The sequence below is a fragment of the Cryptomeria japonica genome, chromosome 2, assembly GCF_030272615.1.
Source record: "Cryptomeria japonica chromosome 2, Sugi_1.0, whole genome shotgun sequence".
In the NCBI taxonomy this organism is placed as follows: Eukaryota; Viridiplantae; Streptophyta; class Pinopsida; order Cupressales; family Cupressaceae; genus Cryptomeria; species Cryptomeria japonica.
In genome coordinates, this window is record NC_081406.1 from 81094854 (window position 1) to 81120380 (window position 25527).

Sequence of the window (25527 nt, forward strand, 5' to 3'; positions counted from 1 at the left end):
TTTCTTTGAGATTTAGGGATGGGGACAATTTCTTTTATGAACTTTGGCAATGCTGGGGTTATGGTTATTAAAATTATATATAGAAATTATTGCTTTCTAAAATACAAATAACTTAAATTGGGCAAAATTATTACAAACAAACCATCTCTAGCTGCAATTTTAAAAATATGAATGTTTACACATGTCTACTAAAAATATTTACAAAATATTTAAGACTTGACAACTTCTTTATAATTGAAAGTTGTTTATGTCAATGTTAGTTGTACACAGCTTGAACTATGATAATGTGGAATTTAATTTGTTTTGTGTAAGTTTGTTCATATGACAACCACATTGAAGACACCGTCTAGCCAAAAATGAAGTTTAGATTGTTCAAAGTTTCAACGTAATTCCTTTGGAATGAAAATGCAGGTGTTCGGAAGACACTTCCCACACTAATGCATGTGGAGATAAATTTGTAGAATACATTGAATCTTATAGTTAGAAGAAAGAAATTAAATACAATATATCGAGGGGGGGCGGGGTGAATCAGTGAATGCCAATTGCAACTTGATTAAACATTAATTACCATTAATAACTTATCCAAACATCACACAATGATGTTTGACAATGGTTACAATCTCTAATTCCATTCAAATGATGTGAAATCAGGAAGAATGATACCGGTGAGCTAGTTGTGGAAGTAGGACTGAAAGTGATGTGTATCACCTTAATGAAGTTAATGGGCAAAATTGCTTTTCCATACAAAGGGAAGAGAGTTGGCTGTGGCACAAATGATTGGCACATATTAACTTTAATCTTGTGAGAATTAGCTCAAAGGGCATGGTAAGAGACTTGCCTAAGATTAGGAAGCGTCCATCTACAAGTTGCAAACCATGTCATGACGGAAAGTAGACGAAGACCAAATTTCCTACTAAGGAGTATTCTATTGCAAAGCCATTGGATTTGATCCATATATTATTTATCTATGTGGACCTTTGAGGACAAAGAGTTTACAAGGTGACAAGTATTTTATGATGCTTATTGATGATTATTCTAGACTTGGATTACTTTTCGAAAAGGGAAATCAGATGCTTTTGAGAAGTTTAAGGCTTTTAAGGCAATGGTAGAAAATAAAACAGGTAGAACAATCAAACGTTTGAGATTAGATAGAAGTGGAGAATTTATTTTTGACATATGTGAAGAATTTTGTGCAATGCATGTAATTCAAAGATAGTATTCAGCTTCTAGGACTTCTTAGCAAAATGGAGTGGCAGAATGGAAGAACTAGACTATTTAGGAGATGGCAAGAACCATGTTAAAGAAAGTGCAGCTACTTGATAAGTATTGGAGAGAAGCTTGTTAGGCAACCATATATATTTTGAATAGAGCCTAGAGCAGGCCAAGGGCTACTAAAACTTCGTATGAATTGTGGTAAGGGAGACCGAGATTGGTTAGGCATCTCAGAATTTCTGGAAGCAAATGCTACATCAACAAGATGAAGAAAATTTGGGTAAGTTTGATTCTAGATCTGATGAAGGTTTTTTTCTTGGTTACTCTGTGACAAGTAAGGCATATAGATGCTACAATAAAAGATTGAGGAGAGTAGTGGAAAGTGTTAATGTGAGTGTTGATGAGGCAATTTAATCATCTAATGCTCCGGATGAAGATTACAATGATGAACCAATTTGCAAAGGAGATGAAGACTCGGGAAGTGAATTAGATTTTACAAGTGTTAATACTCCGGCAAAGTATGTTAAGAAGAATCACTTTGAAGATCAGATTATAGGAGATAAGAACAGTGGAGTTTGTTTATGTGTTTTTTAGGATACCTCAAACACAGAAAATACTATGTATTCTTTCCTCTCTTGAACAAAAAAACCTCATATGCTAAAGAATATGATGAAATAAGGCAACTCCAAGGTTTACAATGGGAACAATCAACTTTAAATTGTGGACAGAGTCAGTGATTTGACATGATAATGCTGGTAATCACAAAGGGACTTATGTTTTGAATTACAATTGGAACGTGGAATCTAAATTGACTTACTTGGAAATAAAAGACAAAGGGATATAAGGTTAGAGAAATCTAAGTTAACACCTAACAATGTAAGAAGTGACTGTGGACTTGATAAAACCAAAAAACTACACAAAGATGGTGCAATGTCCTAAGGGTAAGCGAATGATTTTCATATCACTCATATCACTCATGCAATTTGTGTGCAATCAGGTCTGATTCAATAATATCTACTCCAAAACCTGACATAAATATCTTCCAAAGTGATCAAAATCAAACCTCACATCATTGCTCCTATGTTTGACCTTGCAATCTGCTCTATATTGTTTTCATTAGAATAGCTAGTCCTAATAGCCTCCAACTTGTGAAACAATAATACTAGGGCTCCAAAAAAGTGAGCAATTGCTAGGGGTTGAAATGCCCATAGCTATTTTATAGCATTTTTATTTCTCCATGCTCGTAGGTTTTGTCAATACATATATAATATTCATTTAGGTATCCTCATCCTTGATCATGCGCTTTTTGTAACATGCTAAAGAGAAATAACATGCTGAAATGAAATAAAGCATTTAAACATAAATGTAACATGCTGAAACGAATATAACTGTTAACATGAACATTGCAACTTAACATATAAAGGAAGAGTTTTTTTGTTTTTTTTTGAGTATGAACAAATATCCGAACATAACTAGTTCTAACTAGCTTTTACTGAGAAATGCATCATGATGAACTAAACCAAGAACATGTACGAAAGATATGAAAGTATTAACACATTGCATTAAAATAAAGATAGAGGGTTTAGAGAGTACATTTCATCGGATGCTGATATTCTGAACTTCATAACTTTATCAAGATACCAGTGAGGAGGGAAAGTATCATCAGGGCATTTTTCTGCCCAACCATGGACTTACTAGTCCCCGTGCCATATCCAACTAGATTGGCCCGACCCTTCGGAAGGAGGTAACGGGAAGTGGAACTCATGCCATCTAAGACTTGGTGTTATAGGACCTACATGGCTAGTCGGCCATACACTATGGGTAACTCCCAATTAGTATGACGCTCCTGACTAGAGGTGTATCCGGTACTAATGATCTGACGGTAGCTTGCACTAAGCAGCACCACCTTGGCCAAGGTTTAAACACTGCAAGCGCGATTACACGTGCTGTCAATGATCACCACCCTTCTCGGCATAGGTTTGGGGTCAAGTAGGTTCGACTGTACCCATTTAGGAACTATGACCGTTCAATTGTTTTATATTCTTTTGTTATCAGCACTAATACACTAAAAGGTTATTGTTTATCTCTTCTAATTCTTAATTGCAAAGGTTTGTAATGATTCAACTAATTCCCTGGAATGGGAAGTAAGGGGCATAAGAGCCGCCAGCTGCATATTCAAGCCTTAAGTAAGGAATGGTTCCACTGTGCTTGACATGACTCTGCTGTCAAGGCAATTTGAAAGGTGTTCTCATAAATGGTGATGCTATCTACATCAAGGTACAACTGTGCCCTTCTACCCACTACCTTCCTAGGCTAGGGTATTAGTTTAATTCATAATCTAGAGATGGTAATCTCAATCAATTAGTTTATCCTCATTGCCATTGGCTTTTCAAACTTAGACAATTCTGAAATAGCTCAATAAGGATGTAAGAAATCTTCTTATTTCAGGTCTTAGGAAGAGCACCCTATCTAAACTGAGAGGTATAGTTAAAAATCTTTTACTAGTTTACTCTGCTGATTATCAGTCATAAACCATACTGATATATGCTTACTAGTATATGTTAATGTACATATACAAGTATACACATGTACAAATACCTTCACATACACGTTAAGTATTACCAGTTATAAACCATACTGATATACACTTACCTGTATATGTCAATGTACATATACAAGTATACACAAGTACCCATACTAGTTGCTTCAGATAACAATATTTTTTTTTCTTAAAAACAAAAAGTGACATGCTGTTCTTATTCAAGGGTTTTTCGGTTAAATTCTCTCAACAACATTAAGACTACTGCTACAATCTTAAGATTTGTTACAATGAGAATTTATTTCACAACTAAACATAGGGATATATATGCTGAACCAGAAATTCCATTTAAAAAATCAGATAACTACAAGATACCCTCTAATTTTATGAAGAAAACAGAGGTTCTGATGCTAAGAAGAAGCTGATAGAAGATTAATAACAGAATAAAACATACATATCATTTTTATTTGCAAAAATACCCAAACCCTACTCAGTATTTAAGGGAACTAATATCATGCTGGTTGTTAATAAATGTTTTAGCAGAAAACAATAATATATATACTCTTCAAGACTGCAGAAGGGTTAATCCCTATACGACTTTCAAAGTAATTCTCTATACTTGCTCCAGATTGAGCATACTCTAGAGAAATCAAGATATATCGGAGGATTCTTAGAAATCTCTTTGTATATATATATATTTTTTAAATTTACCCAATACTTTAAACAAATCGCACACAACAAAAACATTTATGTATTTCATTCCACTATATTTTCGAAACTTAAGAAGCAGTGAAAGGAGTATAGAACAAAATCGCAGGGTTCTAGCCAGAATACATGACCTGGTATATTTGCAGAATAAAAACGACTGGAGAATACTTCCCATTGTCCTTCCTCACAGCAACCCTCTGTTCTTCAAAAAAAACACGAAGTAGAAAACCCAAAATCGCAGAGCAGAAACTTCTTTTCGCAGCTAGAAATATGTAAAAGAAGTGCCTCGTTCTATTCTCAAATTTTGCTTATGTATTTCCAAAAACGTTTTTCCTCCTGCCATACACCCTAATTCTCCCATTCATGAGAGTTTCCTTTCAGCAATCCTCACACCAAAAACATGATTCTCCCCTTGTTTGCTTCCTCGTGAAGATTCCAGTCACGCCAAAAATGCTCTCAGGCTTTTTTTTTTAATTCGATATAACAACATTTCATAATATAGAGCATTTTATGTTCCAAACTTCTTTATTGCTTGGTATTTTAAAAACATATCTCACTTTAATATCGAACTCCTTTTCAAAATGCGCGATAAAGAAATATAACTTTTCTCATCAAATAATAATAGTGTATTTGAGCATAGAGTTATTAAAGGGGGGGGGGGGGTTAATATTTTATTTCTTCACGCCACTTATACCTCTAGCGACTAGAGGATGGGTTTTCTTTATAATTAAATAAATAACAAGGTTTTTACCATTTCTTTTATTTTTTTATAAGGTTACTTAACCTTTTCAAGAGTGTGTATAACATATTCATATATTTACATATATGAATATATACGCCTTATGTATGCATGCCTATGGGAGCACGTATATTGTCGGTATACGTACTCTCATATTCATGCTATGCATAAGATGTATATATTGATATATATATATATAGATATTTAAAAATATATTTACATGATAAAATATGAGCCTCTGCGGAATTTAAATAATAATTAATTAAAAATTCCTTAAAATAAACGAGTTATCTTGAAACACAATAAAAAACCTAGGGTTGTGAACCCTAAAATCTCTTCATAGACCATCTAGGGTTACCGGATGCGACGACCAACGAAGTTTGACAAGGTCAATCATAAGTCTACCTGGCTTAGGGTTTGAGTTTCAGATGGCGTTAGTTCTTTCTTTCCTTTTACCTCCCGACTTGATGATACTTTCCCTCCTTTCGCGAACGACGACGATCTCATGCACACACGGCCAATTCAACGAGTTAGATCAAAATTTGTCCTCTTTTGACATTTCATAGATCATTGTCAAAAGTAAAACATCATGTCATAATGTTAACTATCAAGTCATCAATTTACCAACTATGATTCATCAAATCATCATTCTAAGCATAATTGACATCTTACCATATATGCATGAACTGAAAGATACCCACGACTGAATGGATTGCTGATTTGTTTGTTTAATTCAGTTCTTTGGCCAGCATATGCGTTTTTTTGGATTTTTTGAGGTTAATGCTTGAAACTTGACAATGTAGTATGAATACAAATGCAATACATAAAGTAATACTGACCGGAATCAAATTTTCAGACTTCTGATTTATTTATCAGCAATGAATAGTTAAATGCTATCATTCAAAGCCAAACTAACATATCAAGTTTCCTGTGCTTGCACAATGAGACAACAGCTCCAAAATGTTTTATTGACCCTAACATGAATTATCAAAAACAATTGACGAAGAAATATGCAGACCCAGATGGAATTCCAACTTCTTGCCAGGAGAAGCTCCAATTTGGTGTGCTCTTTACACACTGATTTGCTCCTATAGCTCCAGTATGAACCAATTCTCCCAAACAAACACTGGAATTCTTCTTATTAGCCCCTAACAATGATTTTTGTAACAAAAATTCTAGTTAAAACCTTCCAATTTATTTCTTTGGTGTCCCAAGCTGTCTCCAAATGGTACGATTCAGTTGGAGATGAATAGCTGAACCAAATTAATAAAATAGAGTCTGAAATGACTTCTAAACCTGCTGTGATCTGAAAATCAGATTGTCTCCTTGCTGTAGCAGTTGCAAAACTCAGAAAATTGGCCCTTTTTGGCAAGATATGAGCTTCCCAGACAAATAAATGTAGTGTAGATGAGGGGGATTTCGTCCTCTCACCCAAGATCTGAAGGTTTCCGTCTCCAAATCCCAAAACCAACCTTGCAAGAAACGTTGCAGACCTGCAATTACCAATGCTCTCCAAAAAACAACTTCAATAATAATTGAAATGCTGCCCCCAATGTTTTTTTAACATGCCTCAAACCCTAATTCGAATTTGGGGTTAGGGTTGTACTTTTGGCATCGTAAAACATATTAAATTGTTTCTTTTTATTAAAAAAATACTTCCCCTAAGTGGTTTGACCTATTGAGGGTCTAATTCCTCATTAAAAGTGGGCATATATTTAAGTTATAACTTCTAGGAAAATGTGCCAAGGGGCCACTTTATTAATATAAAGTGATTGTATTATTTCACTTTATTATTATTTATTTAATCCAACTTAGGAAATATTTTAATATTTCCTAATTTATTTATTCATAACATGAAATCTGTGACTCAGATTTGAATTCTGTCTGAAGCACTGTGATCATTGATGTTGTCTGAGTCCTGCAGGCCAACTGACATATCCTCCTAAAAAGTATGGACTCGCCCTAAAAAATAGGAACCTCTCTCGAAACACCTGTAACTGCTCAAAAGTATCCTGCTCAGCTCCTTGGTCCCCCGGGTGGTCATTCAGTCGACTATTGGTTCTCCCTAGAAAATAGGAGAACCTCCCTAAAAAGTAGGAACTGTCGTCTGAAGGTCCAAAACGGCTCACAGAGCCCCTGCAAAGCTCCATGGCTCTTAGAATGAGTCCCCTAATCATGTCGTTGACCTACGGGAACTTGAATGGTAGGTCAAACCCTACTCATCTCATGTCGCTTAGAAAAGGGGACATTACAAGAACATCTGAGCATATTCATTCAATTAAAACATGAAAAACTAGGGCACATTCATTCAATTTAAACATGAAAACTAGGGCACGTTAAACATCTTGCAAGTATAGCATAAATACACTAGGGCAAACATATATCATGCCGTAAACACTGCATATTACCAACTAGGGCACAAGTGGGATGTAACACTTTTTGCCATTCAGTATGTTGAAAAAACATGGCATTACGCATCAATGTGCTTTGTCCATGAACAAGAAGTTGAGTTCTTTGCTGAGTTGATGGGGCTCTAAGTCCCATTGAATTTTCTATATACCTTGAATCAACCCAATGTTTCAACACAATCTTTGAAGTGAAATCCTCTCCTTACAAATATATGTAGCTGGCATATACTCTACCTTTGTATTCATTGGCAAACAACAAAAATAAACCTCTTGATGCTTTTCTCCTTGTCAAATGTTTGGACAAAATAGGAGTTTCCCACACATAAGCATTTGGTGGGGGTTGGATGGGGTGCAAGTGGTTAAGGGATATTAGATATTAAATAATGTTAGAATGCATTTTGTATGTGTAGGCATTTATTGCTAATGTTAATGATGTCGTAACACCACATTTGTTATGTCTTAAAAATAACTTACTATTAAGTTACAAGCACCTTTTAGCTTCACAATTTAATAGTATATGCTATATACCATAGTTGTAAAAATTGGACTTCGCAAAAATTCATCAAGCCCAAAATTTTTAAAAACTCGGGACTTGGAAAAAAGTTGGCAATGACTTGACAATTTTATTAAACATTTTTAAAAACATAAAATTTTAAAAATATTATAAAATTTGTAGAACATATTATTGATTTCCATCATATATAAACTGAAATTAGAGTTTAATACATATCATAAACCCCAATGGGCTTGAGGAACAATGCCCCTCGTTGGGGTCGGTAGGTGATGCCCCCAATGTGGTTGAGGGGCAGTGCCTCTCATGGAGGTTTGGGGGAAATTTCCCCAATGGGGTTGAGGGGTAGTGGCCCTTGTGGGGGTCTGGGGTAATGCCTAGATTAAGGCCTTTGAAACCACACAAACCTTCATGGTGCATGCCATTTTCACAGTTAATCACTTAATGGCAAAATTAGGAGTTTGGTGCGTTGTTGTTTTAAGACGTGATCTAAAAATCATATAAAATTTTTAACATTACTTGAAAATAGTAGAATTATACTCATTTAGGCATGTTTTTCACAAAAAATTGCAAGTTTTTAGCATGTTTTTGGCGAGTAACTTGGTCTGCGAGTGACTTGCAATTTTTGCAAGTTTTTCACAAGTTTCTCAACTATGATATATACATTAATTGGAATGTGTGCCATCCAATTATCATGGATTCATGTTTCCAATGTTGAGGACTTTTAGTGTTAGATTCCAATATAAAGTTAGAATACATTTTGTACATGTAGGCACTTATAGCGAATGCTATTGATGTTAATAACCCACATGCGTTATGTCTGAAAAGTAACACTCTTACATTGCAAGCACCTTGTAGCTTATTTATTTTGTAATATATACATTCATTGAAGTGCATGCCGTGCAATTATGGTAGATTTGTGTTTTAAATGTTGAGGACTTGGTTATGATCACATAAAATGATTGTTTAGGGCTTTTCCATTTAGCATCCTAGAGTTGCAGCTCCATTTCCTCAAGTGTGAACCTGATTTTTGGTGTCCATTTCGAAAAATTATCCATTCTAAGTTTTCAGAAAATGTTGATTGTCTATGGCCCTTTTGCCATGCTATTGCCAAATTTTTTTAGTTTTGCACTAGTTAGCTATGTCAGCTTTTGGCCTATTGCATTCCTGAGAGATTATGTAGTAAGCAGCCCTGTTTGCCTTTGTTTTTTTTTTGGTTTTTTGAAAGTGTTTGCAATAGTTTTGAAATGACAAATAAAGTGCAGGTAACAGAAATATTTGCAGCTAAAAACTCGGATAGTGACAATATTCAGAAATTAAAATAGCTGAAATTCTATATTTATATTTAGATCATTCATTGACATTATATATCTAATTCCAACATACCCACAAAATGCAGCAATAAAATAGCTGGTGTTGTTCATAAAATATGCAATCTGGCTCATTGAAAATGGATGCCACACCCTAGGTTCATGTTCATTGGGTAAACTGAAGTTACCTCTGTGTTCTCTAGGCTTGTATGATCCAAAACAGCAAGACAGGCTCTCCAAACCCTAGCCGATGAAGTCACACGAAACCCAATTTCCCACTACACATGTACGAGCAACAATGGCACTGGTACAGACATCATAAAGCAAGATAATAACAGCTCCAACCCTCCTCACACTCCTCAATCTGCGAACTGAAAATAGGCCTCCATAAATCTGCAACTATAAATTGAGAAGATGCGTAGAATGAATCGCCATGAAAGCTCTAGTGTGTTTCCTGAATAGCAACACCAAGTATTCCTCCAGATTGTGTCTTTTAAAAACATGGAGAATTTTGCCTGCAAGGGTTTCAGCATCACAAACCTGAGTAGAATAATCTCCTCCAAAAGCACAAGTAATATCAAATATTCAATATCAATGTGAGAAATAAGCTCCACAAAACTGCTTTTATAGCTCTCCCAGGAAAATTGACCCCCTTCACATTTTGATTTGAATTTAATAAAAGTCACTTTATAATCTTCCAATGTAACGTTCAGATGTAGTTGGCCCCATTGATTTAATATAAATCATCTTTCACTTTCTAATTGGCCCCTATAGTCCTTTATTAAATAAAATAAAATAACAATAAAGTCAGTTATTTAATTTAATTAATAACTTATTGCTATTTTATTTAAAACCATTGGACTGTATAAAATGCTGATATAATCATCAAAACTACTAAAAATAGTAACCCTGCTAGCTGACTCAGTCGGTGCTTGAGAATGACTTACTAAAAATAGTAAGTATTGGAAGACTAATGCAAAATCACTTTGGAAAAGGACACTATACTCATGATAATGGTGGGAGCTCAACTAAATATCAAATACTGCCAAACTGCTGGACAAACTGCCTTCAAAGTTCCCTAACCCTAACTCATTAGCCTACGGGAACCAAACTGAATATGCTAACGGCCCACCAACTCAAATGGTTAGGAAGGGGATTGAAGGTCTTGTCAACAGGGTGCAAAGGCATCCTCAGGCTTGTTCTGATAAGAATAGTTTATCAAATCTGAGTGTTGATGATACTTAGTATGGAACTAAAGAGAGAGGAGGGAGATAGCAGCAAGTGGTTGGGTGCTGGTCATAAGATCAGGAGATGTTTTGATTCCTATTATTTTGCTTTAATATTTGCCTCTTGTTCAGAAGATTATGCTTATTGGGTTCAACTTATATGTTTTGATGACATTTTCATTAGCTCCTTGATTGGAGTCAGCTGTTAGTCATTGGCATCTTTATTTTATGCAGATTTGAAATTGACTGGATGATTCCATCTGACATGGTAATTGAACTGCATTGGATGTTCTGTTGGAATGCATTGCAATATCTGCATTATCCATACGGTCTTAACCAGTTGTTTCTTAATTCCATCACACAACTATATCTATTTATATCTGTTCCATGAATGGTTTTGAGACTTGAAGTACTCCTGAAGAGATTTCTTTTACGCAGAGTTGGACTCTGACTTGCAGCAAAAAGGACTCAACAGTTACTCAATATCTAAACAATATAATATATAAAAAGTTGTTTTTAATGCTTATCTGTTTTTCTTGGCAGAGTCTTGGGTCTGACAGTTGTGACTAATGAATCTGCTGAAACTTGCAAGTGTTAGATGTCAGAATTGGCTGAATCTCTGAGTTGAGTCTGTTGAGTCACTGTATCTCCAAATATTGGTTCCAATTGCATTGAGTTTCCCTTGTTATAATTGTGGGGAACAGAGATGATACTTATTATGAATCTCCCTTTAAAAGGACAGGTCCTAGAATTGTATGAGCTAAGTTTCTTTTTGCTTTGGTTCAATGATTAGCAATGCCAATCACCATCTTTCTAATTTTCCAGGGGGTTCATTTTCTTCCAATTCTGTAGACTTGCTGTATCTCATAATTATGATTCCAACTGCATTTGGTTTTCTTTGTCATTATCATGGGGAGCAGAGATGACATTTAATATGAATCTACCCTTAAGAAGTCAGGTCCTAGAATTGTATTAGCCTAAGTTACCGAATCGTTGTCCTTATCCCGTCGATTCTAGGTACGAAACGACCCGGAATCGGAATCTACAACGATACGTAATGGAGTCGGGTCAAAATTGTTTTTCAACCCTAAAATCGAACTTGTTTTTTTACCAGTTTTTTTGCTCCAACGTGGAGATTTGAAGCGTTTCCACACAGACCTGAGTTGAAAAATAGCAAGAAATCTTCGTTTCTTACCAACTTGCCTTCTCGAAGTTCCAAAAAAATGACAATAAATCCCTTACACGTTGCATCATTTTCTTTTATATATTCGCACGACCTTGCACAAATGCGACACAAGCCGAGAGAGGAGTCACATGGGAGCCACACACAGATGTGACGTAAGCCGAGAGAGGAGCCACACGGGAGCCACACACAGACATGACACAAGACGACGACATCCACACAGACACGAGACACGCAGGGTCGAGCCTCAGCCAAACAAAGGCGTCACACACAAAGGATTTCGCACAGGCAGAGTATTTCGTCCGAACAGGCAAAGGATTTCGTCACACGAACACAGGTAATTTCTTGCCTGATAAATATTTTATCGTTTATAATGTGGACTATAATTTTATTTTTATTATTATTGTTGTAAATTTATAATTTTATTGTTATAGTTTTATAAATTGTTATTATTTTAATTTCATAGTTTTATTTTCATTGTTATAATTTTAATTTTATAGTTTTATTTTTATGATTTCTTCAATAAAAAATAGCATATTATAATTATATTAGTATATTTTAATTTTTTAGTATTTTATTAAATTTTTAAAATAATATATTACTATATTTTAATATCAAGATTAAATAATAAATATATGTAGTTTTTGTTTAGATTTTAAATTTGTGTAAATATTTTAGATTTAATTAATTAATTTGTTCTAATAATTTTGAAGCTTGTCTGTATAAATTGCAGGGTGTTAAATTTTTTTACCATGGCAACTAGTTCCAATCCTGTTGTCAATCCTTCATTCACCGCTGACCTGACTTCACCATTATGGAGGCATGTACAAATAGTAGAGCACATTCCAGGTGGGGGGACATGTATTTGGATATGTCCGGGGTGCGGTATTCAGTATACAAGTTCCTACAGTCGGGTGAAGGGACATTTGTGTGGAATTCCCGAAAAAGGAGTTAAAGCATGTCCAGGAAAAAAAAATGCACCTATACCAGATTCTAAAGGAGCAGAATATATTAAGGAGCAAGAAGAAGCAAATACAAAAGCTGAAAGTAGATTGGCACATCCACTGAACAAAAAAAAAGGGCTCATGGAGACCACATACTTCATCATCTCAAGCTCCTGATATCGTAGTAGAAAGCCATTCAAAGAGAGCAAAGGGACCATTGGAGAGGGCATTTAATAATGATGCCAGAGATATTGCTGACCAATCCATTGCTAGATGCCTCTATGCAAACGGTTTATCATTCAATGTGGTTCGATCCCCCTATTGGCAAGACTTGATAAGAAAAATAAATGAAGCTCCAAAGGGATACAAGAGCCCAAGGTATGAGAAGGTGCATGCCACTTTACTGTTGAAAGAGGTCAAACATATAGAAACTGCATTAGCTCCCATTAAGGCCTCATGCAAAGAAACAAGTATCTATTATTTCCGATGGATGGAAGGATGCAAAAAATAGACCATTAATTAATGTGATTGCAGTATGCCCTAAAGGGGCAATGTTTCTAAAAGATGTTGATTGTAAGGGGCAAGTTAAGGATGCACAATTTATTGCTGACATTCTTATACAGTGCATTAATGAAGTAGGTCCTCAAAATGTTGTCCAAGTTATAACGGACAATGCAAAGAATTGTAGAGCAGCTGGTATGATAGTTGAGACACGATTCCCACATATATTTTGGACACCTTGTGCTGTGCATTCACTCAACCTCATGCTATAGAAGTTGGGTACGAAAAATAGCTTGGATCTATGCTGAAGCTGAAGAGATCCAAATGTTCATAACAAACCACCACATGTCGCAAGCTAGTTTTAGATCATTCTCACGGCTAGAGCTATTGAAGGTAATTCAAATTTCAAATAATGCAATGTTTTGATTTTATGTTATGCTTAGTAATTTATTTATTTTTTAAATTATATATATTCACTCTTCTTTAGTTTAATTACTTGGTTTTTTAATTTTCAAATAGGTTGCTGAGACTAGATTTGCATCCAACACAATCGTCTTGTGACGACTTGTGAAGGTTCGAGAGGCACATTCCGGTGTGGTTATCAGCCAAGCATGGAACATATGGAGGTAATCCAATACTGAGAGGGCAACAAATGTGAAGCAAAAGATTCTAGATGACACTTGGTGGGATCGTGCAAAATATCTTCTTAGTTTCATTGAGCCCATTCTGGGTTTGATCCGCTATACTGACATGGACAAGCCATGCTTGGGGGAGGTTTATGATGAAATAGACTCAATGATTGAGAAAATAAAATCCATCATAAATGCAAAAGAGCAGGACCCTGAAGAAACATTCTTCGAACAGGTGCAGTCAATTTGTGTTGAGCGATGGAACAAAATGACCACCCCACTCCATCTTCTTGCCTACTCACTAACTCCCAAATATTATAGTGAAGAGATCCTTGCTATGCCAACAAGAGTGCCACCATATCGTGATACAGAAGTCCGTGAAGTGTTTAGGAAAGCTCTTACTAAACTCTTCCCTGATGCTGAAATTCTAGATGAGTTACAAGTGAATTTGCCGATTTTACAGCCTCCATTGGTCACAGTCCTACTGCTCTTCGTGACAAATACAAGAAGGATGCTCACTCTTGGTGGTACCTCAATGGCCACAAAACGCCACACCTCCAACTTCTCGCGATCAAAGTTTTATCACAAGTAAGCTTATAAATTTTTACCCACTCTCTAAGTTTGGTTGTCATTTAAAAATTACTATTTTGAAAGTTTAAGTTTGATTTACAAAATTGTTGATTTAAAGACTCTAATGAGAGCTCCCTTTGCTTCAATAGGTTGCTAGTTCTTCTTCAGCTGAACGGAATTGGAGTACATACTCCTTCATCCACTCAGTGAAGCACAATCGATTGGCATCAAGCAAAGCAGAAGATCTAGTCTACATGCATTCCAACTTGCGACTTCTTACTCACAAAAATGATGAGTACAAGGAAGGAGCAACAAAGTTGTGGGATGTAGAACCTGAGCGTACTGACTTGGATCTCTCTATTGTTGCACAATCTTCAGATATTGAGGAGTCAAGTAGCCAACATACTTTTAGTGCAAGTGGCAGCGGGGTTCCATCATCTAATGTTAATGTTGATGACAATCTTGATTTTGTTGATGACCCATATGGTTCTGATTAGTGAACTCAGAACTGATTACTGATTAGTGATTGTAGTTTGTTCTTTTAGTTTTTGATATTGAAAACTGAATTTAAATTAGTATATTATCAGTTATGTTTCAAAATTAGAAATTTGTAATGATTTTGTTTAGCATATGTATTGGTATATGACATGCTAGACTTTATTTTGTTTTTTAGCTGCATATATATTATTTTATTTTTGTATGAACGTACCCAACCTCCAAAAAAAAATTCTGTCGTACCGGCGGTTCGTAACCACGTACCCATACCCATACCCCTACCCGATTCGGCAACTTAGGTATTAGCATTTTTCTACTTTTCAATGGTGTTTAATTTTTTTAATTATTGACTGATCAGACTTTTGGATTTAGCTTTTCAAACTATCAACCTTTGTAAAGTATAGCACTGTAATAATACAACTACAAATAAGTTTTCTATTTAATGGCATGTGACAATTGAGAAATTTCTTTATTGCGTATTAGTTAAAGTCACAAAAGTGATTGAAGAATTTATTCTTATTTTTTGATTCAAACCTCTTCCACTGTCTCCTAAATTGTCAATCTCTATTGTAGAGATTGTAAAAGGTGGTATCTCAAATAGGAAAGCATATTTAGAATATACACATTCTTACTTTTTGAGGAATAGCTCTTCCACTATCGCGTAAATTGTCAATCTCTAGTATAGAGATTGTAAAAGATGATCTGTCAAAAGGCAAAGCAAATTCAAAATAAATGACTGAAAGAAGGGTGCTGGATACATCGGCAATTTTAGAATCGCTATTCTATTATAGCCTGGGAGTTTTTCTTTTATTTTTTAACCCATGAAAGGTCTCTTAGTACCTGATATGCGATCTTTTAAAGCATTAATCTGAAGCTTTGGGAATTTGTTTTGCTTCTTAGATAGAATTCACCACAGTTTAGAGTTGTTTTTAATATTTTTATACTTGTTATCCATTATTCAGTTTAATGATTGGCAGAAACCTATTTAAGATCTGGCTTTATTTTATTTCACTAGATATAAATGAAAATTTATTAGTTCTTATCTATTTTTCAGATTGCTGGCTCTTTCTCTCCGTGAAAGGCGAAACCGTATGTATCTTAATTTTCTGATTTATATTTGTTCCTATATCAGAATTTTATTTCTAGGTTGTTTGTTTATATCTAGATTCTATATTGATAGGATATGTTCTCCTTTCCTACTATGTTTTATCGTTAATGCTGCTATACCCTTTCTTTTAAAAACAAATAACATCATTGCATACAAAAAGTTATAGAGTAATGGTAAAATCTGTTCTTTGTTGTACCAATCATTAGATGTGACCTGCTCACTTCTCCTTTTCACAAATTTTGTTTATGGAACAAGGTCCTATAAGCCAGGATGGAATTGAAACAATCATATTTGATCGTGTGGGAACTGCTATAGTAATTTACAGAGAATCTATTTGCATTGTCTCCAAAGTTTGTGAAGGTTTAGGCTGTTTATCAAGGAGTTAAATTGGCACAAGGCTCTTAGATCACACATCTAGTTGTTGAAAGATGAAGATGACTCACATTGTTCTTGATTTTATACATAAGCTCTACGTTTCTGAAGCTTCTCTTCACCAAGTCTATTCTGGATCCACACAAATTGAAACCTCAGTGATCCCATCAATAGTTTGGCTAGCTATGTACATTTATTCAGATTAGTTTTATCTGTATATAATGTCGAGGAAGCCGAGCTACACATTCCCTACTCAATGTCCAACAAAGTCCACATGTAATGGTCTATCCTTGATCCATACACATTTGCTCATAAACTGCACAGTTTTTCTGTCAATGATATTAACCAACATTACAAGTTGTTCTTTAGACTTTTGCAATAATTTTTTTCTCATTTTTTGGCTTCAATCTTTTCTTCTTATAACCCACCCCAGTCCTATGGTATGACATCTCATAATTCCCTTCACTTTTAAAATTTCTCCTGCCTTCTTCAATATCCAATATGATTCTATAGAAGTTGTTGAACCCGTCCAAAACCTGATGCTGGTACTAGATAGCCATTTTTGTCATCAATTTATTCATCATTTTGTGTCAAGTCTAGGTTAGCAATAAATGGTTCCAGTCAAGCAGCAAGATGTTGTTTCTTGGTCTAGTATTCTACTAATGAATTCTTGTGGCTTAATCTTTTTTTATTATAACCTACCCCAGTCCTATGGTATGACATCTCCTAATTCTCTTCACTTCAAAAATTTCCCCTGCATTCTTCAATATCCAATTGATTCTGTAGAAGTTGTTGTACCCATCCAAAACTCGATGCTGATACTACTTGATAGCCATTTTTGTCATCAATTTATACATCATTATGTGTCAAGTCTAGGTTAGTGATAAATGTGTCCGGTCAAGCACCAAGGTGTTGTTTCTTGGTCTAGTAGTCTACTAATGAATTCTTGTAGATTGCTTATTGTTGCATTTATTACAAGATAAAAAATAAATAAATTACAAATGGATGGTTAAGATTACTTGGAGCTAAAGATAATTTTTTGGCAAGTAAAGGGACAGTGCTGAAGTTACAATGCACATTAGTGATGTGAAGTTATCCCTACCTGGAATTATGTGCTTAGTCATATGCATTCCAGAAGCAGGAAGAAGAGTTGAGCATGTGCATGGGTGGTGGTAGAACTTTTCCTGATCCCACATAGTCTGGGGTCTACTCGGACCTCTCAAGCTATTTGGAGGCAGGAGGGTGAACACGTTACTGCAGTCAGCAATAATACCTGGAGAGATATGGAACACATGGGACACACATGATGAGGTGGCAGCTCAACAAGCATAGCCTGTTGTGGGAGGAGCTATATGTAGAACACAGTCCTACTACTAAGACGGGACGTGGGGTGAATCAGTAGTAGATGCAATATTTAAACTTTGATAACTTCGTAACTTTAAAACTTAACTTTGGTGTAACTAGAGATGTGTAATCTTCAAAATGAAAACTGAAAGAGAATGATAGCAAGCAACAGCACAAGAACCAATGCACAATATTTTTACGTCGAAACCCAGATTGGAAAAAACCACAGTGAGAAATGCTGCTAGGATCTATCGTCCTAGTCCAACCTCACAATTAAAGAAGTTTATACAATTTTAAGGCACCGACCCAAGGAATCACCAAACTCAATTTTCTACAAGATTTCAACAAAGCAAATCAGATTGAGCACCAACTCAATGTCTTAGACATTAAATTTCAGAATGTTTTTGATATAACAAAACTTATTTACTAATCCAATCTTCTTTCAATGTGCTGAAACTGAAAAGAATCAGAACGGTATCATCCTCGAACTGTAATAGATGAACAAACTAAAGTAACTTCTTCACAACCTTCAGACATATGAAGACGAAAAGAACATTACAGCCTAAATGATAGCACTCCTTCAAATAAGTACATCTGTATCACAACACAGTAATGATGTCCTGCAAATGAACTGATTCAACTTCTTGTATGATCAGCAATCTTTGAGGCATGTAAACAAGCAGTAAGATTTCAAATACCTGAAAGAGTTCTCAAACTGAATGTATAATCAATGTAAATATCCAATAGTCACTGAAATAACTTTCACTGTTATCAGCAGTATGCAATAGTTGTCTGTAACTTCTAACAGTCTATGAAGAAGAGAACCAAATTAATGAACTGTTATTATTATACCTGATTTAAAAGAACATTTCATCTTCAGCTAAAGTGCCTTCAACTGAAACATCTTCCTCCCTTATAACACAACCCAGATTCTTGCAGCATACTGTATATCTCAGAAGCTTTATGTTTTTCTGTATTTGAACTTTCAGACCATAGTAATCAAGGTTTCATTCTGAATGGTAACACAATATCTCTGCTATTTTCAACAACACATTTTCAACGTAATATTTCTTTTTAACATTCACACGATGCATTCACTATTTGTTTCATATATATTCACACATCCTAAAAACATCGAACTCCAATAAAGCATATATAAGAATGTGGATACCACATAGGGAGTTGTAACTACCACAAAACTGTCTTATGGTTCGAACTGCCACAGCAAACTTTTCAACTAATTAAAGTTATTAACTAGTTGTTGTTTTAAAGAAGATATAACCACTATCAACTGTCTTCTAACTCCCATACCAATTATAGGCACCGATATTATAAGCATGTTTCAATCACAAAACATGTGTTGCTGAAGACAATACTTACAAATATGTTTACTACGAATACATCTGTTGCTGATATCAATATAGAACGGATAGAACCAGTTCCAGAAAATGATACAAAATGAATATAAAAAAGAATGGTAATCAAATAGATTTTGAATTCTGTACATTCACATTCTGTGTTCTGTAATACTTATATATTCAAACTCTAAACCATAGGGATAATGGGGGACTTACAGAAATGATAAAGCTAGGATATCTACAGGCAATCTAACACCTTCCTTAGATGAGTTAAGAATTTAATAGCAGCAATTAGAAATCAAATTACATACAGTTCTTACTGTTACTTGGTTCTGGCAGAAAGTGCAAGATAATGCTGTAGAGCAGCACTGGTCATACTGAATTTTGGATTTCAAAGATTTGAGGTTCAAATTCTCGACAAATTGTAGCTTGAATGCATTATTAGCTTCATCAGGACTGGCACTGACTACAGAGCCACCAAACTTGAGACTTTAACTTTCTATCATAAAATGGTGTCTTGTAAAACAATATATCAATAGTTTTCTAAAATTATAAAACAGAATAATAGTAAATATGCACTTTCAATGTTTAGCTCCTGGGCAGTATTTCTATCTTGGTTTTCTGATTCAGTAACAGTACTGTAAGTATGGGCATTGAGAGCAATAAGTCTAATAAACTACAGAAGAAATAATGAGCAACCGGTGACAATATCTATTCCATCACTGGAACTTAAGACTTTGCAACAAGCCTCACCGGGCCCTATATGTTGAATATTTTGTCACTGATGTCAAAGGTACATTGTTTTTCTATGCTTGGCTTTCTGGAAAGAGAATTGGAATGAAATGCTTATCAAGCTACTTGGTTACTTGCTTGAGCTACTTGGTTATTTGTTTGAGCTGCTTGGTTACTTGCTTGAGCTGCTTGGCTGCGTGCTTGCGTTGATTGGTTGTCTGCTTGTGCTGGTTGCTTGTCTACTTGACCTGCTTGCTTGCTTTTGCTGTCAGCTAGTCTACCTCTTTGTGCCAAGTCTTGCCAAGTCAGATTGCCATGTCACCATTGAATTTTCAAAAGGTTGACTTATATTCTAGAGGCACGATTTCATTAATTATTGTAGTGCGGAAACGTTTGTGAATGGCAGAATAATACTGGAGTTGCGTGCTTTTGAAAGATATAAAGTTAAGAATCGGCATGGGATGATATTTTTGCCAATATTCCTAATGTTGGCGTTGGAAGCCTTTGAATTTCAATTAAATATGAAGTGTTATGATTGGCAGGTGAAAAGATTTTGGCTTTCGATTTCTCATTGTTGCAATGACCTAGCATGTCCCATTTGTGAAGTCAGCAACATTGGCTTGTGCTGTTTCCATTGATTATTGGAACATGATAATTGCAAGGAAGCGAAAGAAACTATTTCGGGTATGTATTGATTTATGGAAGCTACAGGTGTATGACGGCTAAATTAATATGCACTCACCACATACACTCAACAATATTGGACGACTTCAGAAGTTATTGCTCAGCGGTTATTTGAAACAAATACATTCATTCATTTATCCTTTCTTTAGTGCAGCCACTTCATATTTGTGTAATGTTTTGCTGCATGGGGCAGCTTTAGATTTTTGCAATGTATTTTTTTTTGCATTAAAGAGCTATTCTTAGGTAAATGACAAATGTACTTCAGCGGTTCATTCTTGGGGAGTGGGTTATTGAGTCGAGCATGATGTTTATGGGTTGAGTATAATATGACATGCGTGAGATTATTTTGTGAAGTCGATTCCATGTAATAGTGCAATTATCAGTTATTGTTTTAGGTGAATAGTGGACTTTATACCTTGACGCTTGGAAAATCTGGTGCAAATCGTGGAGGGAATAATAATCAGAATTCACATTATTTAGTGTTGTGTATATTTGGAAAGGCATGGAAACTATACGATTGATAGGAGATGGTTGACTTGGGCAGCAATTCTGTCTTCCTTTTTGAGTCTCTGTGTGGTTGTAAGTTCTACTAGAGAAGTGGCTAATACTTTGCATTGGAGCATGCTGGTTACAAGTGGTCAAAAACTGTTTTCAGGTTTTAGTACATTTTTGAGTTTGTGTGGAAACTGAAGTTAGTGCTTCGAAAAGGTTTGGTGTTCACTTATGTAATCTGGGTTGGTGCACATTTGTTTAATGAAAGCTATTGATCTGCTGTGGTTTTTTACCCGAAAGGGTTTTCCACGAGAAATTTGGTGTTTTCATTTTGATGTTTGCTCTCTACTCTAATTCTCTGTTTTATGTGGTTTCATGCATTTAAAAGTTTAAAATACTCATGTTACCCCCTGCTCGCCCGCCCCCCACACCCCCCTCCTGCCCCACCCTCTCAGTATTTTCTGTGTGCTCTTCACTATACACTATGTATGTGAGATGAATACAATTGTTAAAATGCTGTCTCCAGTGGACTCTTGATTGAGCTGATGCTGTTTTCATACTGGTCCACATATGATAACATGGAAGCCACTACCCTTGATTCAGGTTTTAAGGAGTATGAGTTAGTTCTCCAGGGAGGAGGAAAAAGAAAAAAATCATATGAATGCCCACAAGTACCAAAGGAGGTCAACAGGACTCAACAAATATGACCAGTCATAAATATTAAATTATAGTAGGATGGTGGAACCTAATAAAAATCTCTAAAGTCAGACTACATCCTAAGAACTAACTAGAGTTAGAAGTATCGATCTAGAGAGGATGGAATTTAAAAGGTCACGCCTATGCATGATGGGAGACATATTTATGTGAGTTATAACTGGTACAAATATTAGCAATGTAATAGAGATTACAATAACTTGTGTTTCTATTTGAGTCATCTAAGATAGAAGAGTATTTTATCATTTTCTTAAGTGGGTTCAGACAATACGTGTGGAAAGGAAATTTAAAGAGTTTTCTTTTAAACAGGTATAAAGGATCTTTTTACTACTGAGAAACCAGGGCATCTGAGATATGTAAATGAGATAACTGTAAGTATATGTCAGTTTGTGTTGTATTATTTATCAAATTTGGATGCAAATTTTGTACTTCAATTATAATTTCCTTATTATAGATTATTTGAGTTCTTGGAATTTGTTTTTTCTGTCAGGTCAAGGCTGATGAAGCACATCCCAGTTCTATATTGACATTGAACAAGGTAGATGCATTTCTGGCAGATGCTATTTCATCTTCCTGTGAAGGAATTATGGCCAAAGCTCTTGATGACAATTCTGAGTATGCTCCATCGAAGCGTTCTGATTCATGGCTAAAGGTTTGTTCCAATTTAGCAAGGTTGATAGAATTAAGTATTATGCAAGGAGCCTGCAGATTGATCTTTGTTACTCAGTGATAGACAAGAAGTGTGCCAAAGTGAGATATCAAGAGGACAACTTTGTTTCCCATCGCTCAGTTCAACATTAACTTTTAGAACAGTAAACTGGAATGTGTGCCTGTGCCTTTTCAGGTTAAACGAGACTATGTGGAAGGTTTACATGAAACCCTTGATTTGGTACCGATTGGAGCATGGCATGGAAATGGAAGGAAAGCTGGGTGGTAACAATCTAAAATCCTTGTTCTTCTAGTTTTTAAATATTTTCTTTCATATATTATTATATTCTTATATCTTAAACCTATTTTGATGATTTATCCTGTTTTTTTCTTCTGAGAACTGATCATATAATATTTTAACTAAATACATGTATTTTGAGAACCATTATATTCTTACTGACATATATTTGCTGAATTTCAGGTTCAGTCCATTTCTTCTTGCATGCTACGATCCTGATTCTGAAGAATATCAGAGTGTTTGTCGAGTTATGTCTGGATTTTCAGATGACTTTTATAGGGAGGTAAGCTTCCTCAAATGGTCTGTGTCATGCCCAAAACGGGATAATTTTTTTTTTTAAATAACAACCTAATAACATAAAATCTGCTAATATGAAACGCACTATCAAGTTTTGTCTTAACTATGTTTTGAGTTAACTCTAACCACTAACTCAAGTAAGCGAAAATAATTTAAATTAAATGCGGAATATTAACTCTCCAAAAGAATTTATTATTACCTCATCAATTTAATAAATAATAAATTCATTTTAAGCAAAAACCCCTAAATTAATTGACAAGGGATATTATTAATCTCAATTATTCTTTTTTAATTATTGTAGGAATTAATTAAATTAACTCTAGCAATTGGATTTTTAAATCCCACAATTTATTTTAACAATAATTATAATATGTCAAAAATTCGACTAAGGGCCAAATAATTCCATAATGAAAATTGTCCTATAAAGTTTAATCTCAAAAACCTATATCTAGGTGGACTAAAAATAATTCTCCATAGCCAAAATAACTTACCAAATTTGTTATAAAATTTTCTAAAAGAGTAAACTTCATAAGTATTTTAAATTTTAAATCATCTTATTTAACGGTTTATATAATCGTAAATAAAATATGAATGTACAAATAAAATAATTAAACTAATGTTAGATTTATACATTCCTATATTTATCTATATATACATATATTTATAAATATATATATATATATATTTATTTTACACATATTTATATGTGAGGATATTTATTTTTCCAACATACATTATTATAAAAATCCCCCATTTAACCTAATTAAAATTTAATAAAAACCAACAACAAAACAAAACCCTAAACAAACATGATATTTTAAGACAAAAACTACAACCTAAATTTTTTGTTTACAAATCTAGCTACCCTAACTCGAACTGGGTTAGGGTTTGTTCTTATTTGCTTCCAGGGCTCGATTTTACCATGGCGGCCTTTATTTGTTTGCAGGGCCGAGGGTTTATTGGGGGCCGCGAGGCGCACAGAGGGCGGTGGAGAGGGCGCGGCCACCGCAGCGGCGTCGTCAGTGCCGCTGCGGGCCGCGTCTCGCAGGGACGCCGCACAGAGGGCGGTGGAGAGGGTGTGGCCGCCGCAGTGGCGCCGTCGGTGCCATTGCGGGTCGCGGTCCACAAAGACGCCGCGGCGTCCCTGCGGGACGCGGCCCGCAGCGGCGACCACGGTCGCCTCTGCGAGGCGCGGCCCGCCGCGGCGTCTCTGTGGACCACTGCCCACAGCGGCACCCGCGGCATCTCTGTCGCCGCTGCGGGCCGCGTCCCGCAGGGACGCCGCGGCGTCTTTGTGGACCATGGCCCACAGCGATGCCCGCGGCGTCTCTGTGGACCACGGCCCGTAGAGGGCCTGCGTCGCCCGGGGGGGTAAGGTTGGGTTTCGCCCACCCAATTTTTTTTTTAAATCTCTTTTTTTTTTTAAACTCTTTTTAAAAAAAATTATATATATATATATATATATATATATATATATAATCATGATAGCTTAGGGGTAGAAATAATTCAGATTTATAATCATGATAGCTTAGGGGTAGATTTAATTCAGATTTACCTTAAAATGGATCTATTTTCTTAACCTCCTAAGCTATGCAAAAATAATAAAATATTGGCAGCATAGAATTAGAGGTATATTATTTTTATTTACTTTAAACAATCTGTTTATTTTTATTTTTCCAAAAAAAATCACATAAAGTAGTTTAACAATATTTAACAGGTTTAAATAATGCTTTCTTTTTCTTTGGGACAATCTAGTTGCTAATTTTAGAGATAGATTATTAATTTTAGATTTACTTTCTGTAATAAATCAAGGAAAAATAACATAATTAATTAAACTACCGCATGCAACATTAGTGCTCATACTAAATGGCTAATTAACTATATTTGCATTTAGAACTTCCATAAATAGGACTAAATGTTTTATTTCCAGTTTACTAACATACATGCTTTTCTATTTCATTCTTTTCCAATATTTCAAATGCATAAGGGGATAAAATGAATTTTTTGATTTTCAAAATAACATATACACAACAAATATTATTTTCAGAACTATAGGGACTTAATCCAGAAATACACATTTCATTTTTTGCAATAATCACTTAATAGAATAATGCATTTCTTTAAGACGTATTAAGAATACAATATAGTCAATATTTCAAATGGGTGAGATACCCAACTAGTCTCTCATTTCTATTAAATGAAGACTTTAAATAAAATAGATACATTTTCTTTTTTTCAAAGTAAATACAACATATAGCTTTCTTTTTTCATTTCTGCAACTAAAATATAAAAATATCCCATCCCCTAATCTTTTTTTGCAAATCAAGTAAATCCAACAACTCCTAGCTTGTCTTTTTCTTTTCTTTCCAAGCAATCTTGCAAATAATCATAAGGCTTTGACCATGGAGTGCTCACCTCCCAGCCTACGCTTACTAGAAGCCACCCCCGAGCTTGGAGAACCAAGCCCTAGACAGGTTACACACATGCAAACACAACAAGCAAGGG

General features: G+C 35.1%; 1 protein-coding gene across 7 annotated transcripts in view; it reads left to right on the top strand.

The window, feature by feature from the left end:
• The window catches only part of LOC131078854 (DNA ligase 6), a 323121-nt gene that overhangs the window by 249448 nt on the left and 48146 nt on the right, over nt 1–25527 (top strand). For 5 of the 7 annotated variants that reach the window (XM_058016663.2, XM_059215983.1, XM_058016662.2 and 2 more), the window contains exons 14-18: nt 16030–16064; nt 22089–22150; nt 22270–22431; nt 22624–22712; nt 22909–23008. In XM_058016663.2, coding sequence (XP_057872646.1) covers nt 16030–16064; nt 22089–22150; nt 22270–22431; nt 22624–22712; nt 22909–23008 — 448 coding nt within the window. Of the gene's footprint in view, nt 1–16029; nt 16065–20431; nt 20574–22088; nt 22151–22269; nt 22432–22623; nt 22713–22908; nt 23009–25527 lie in introns of those variants that run through there. The other 2 variants (XR_009113859.2, XM_058016664.2) reach the window with 2 other exon arrangements.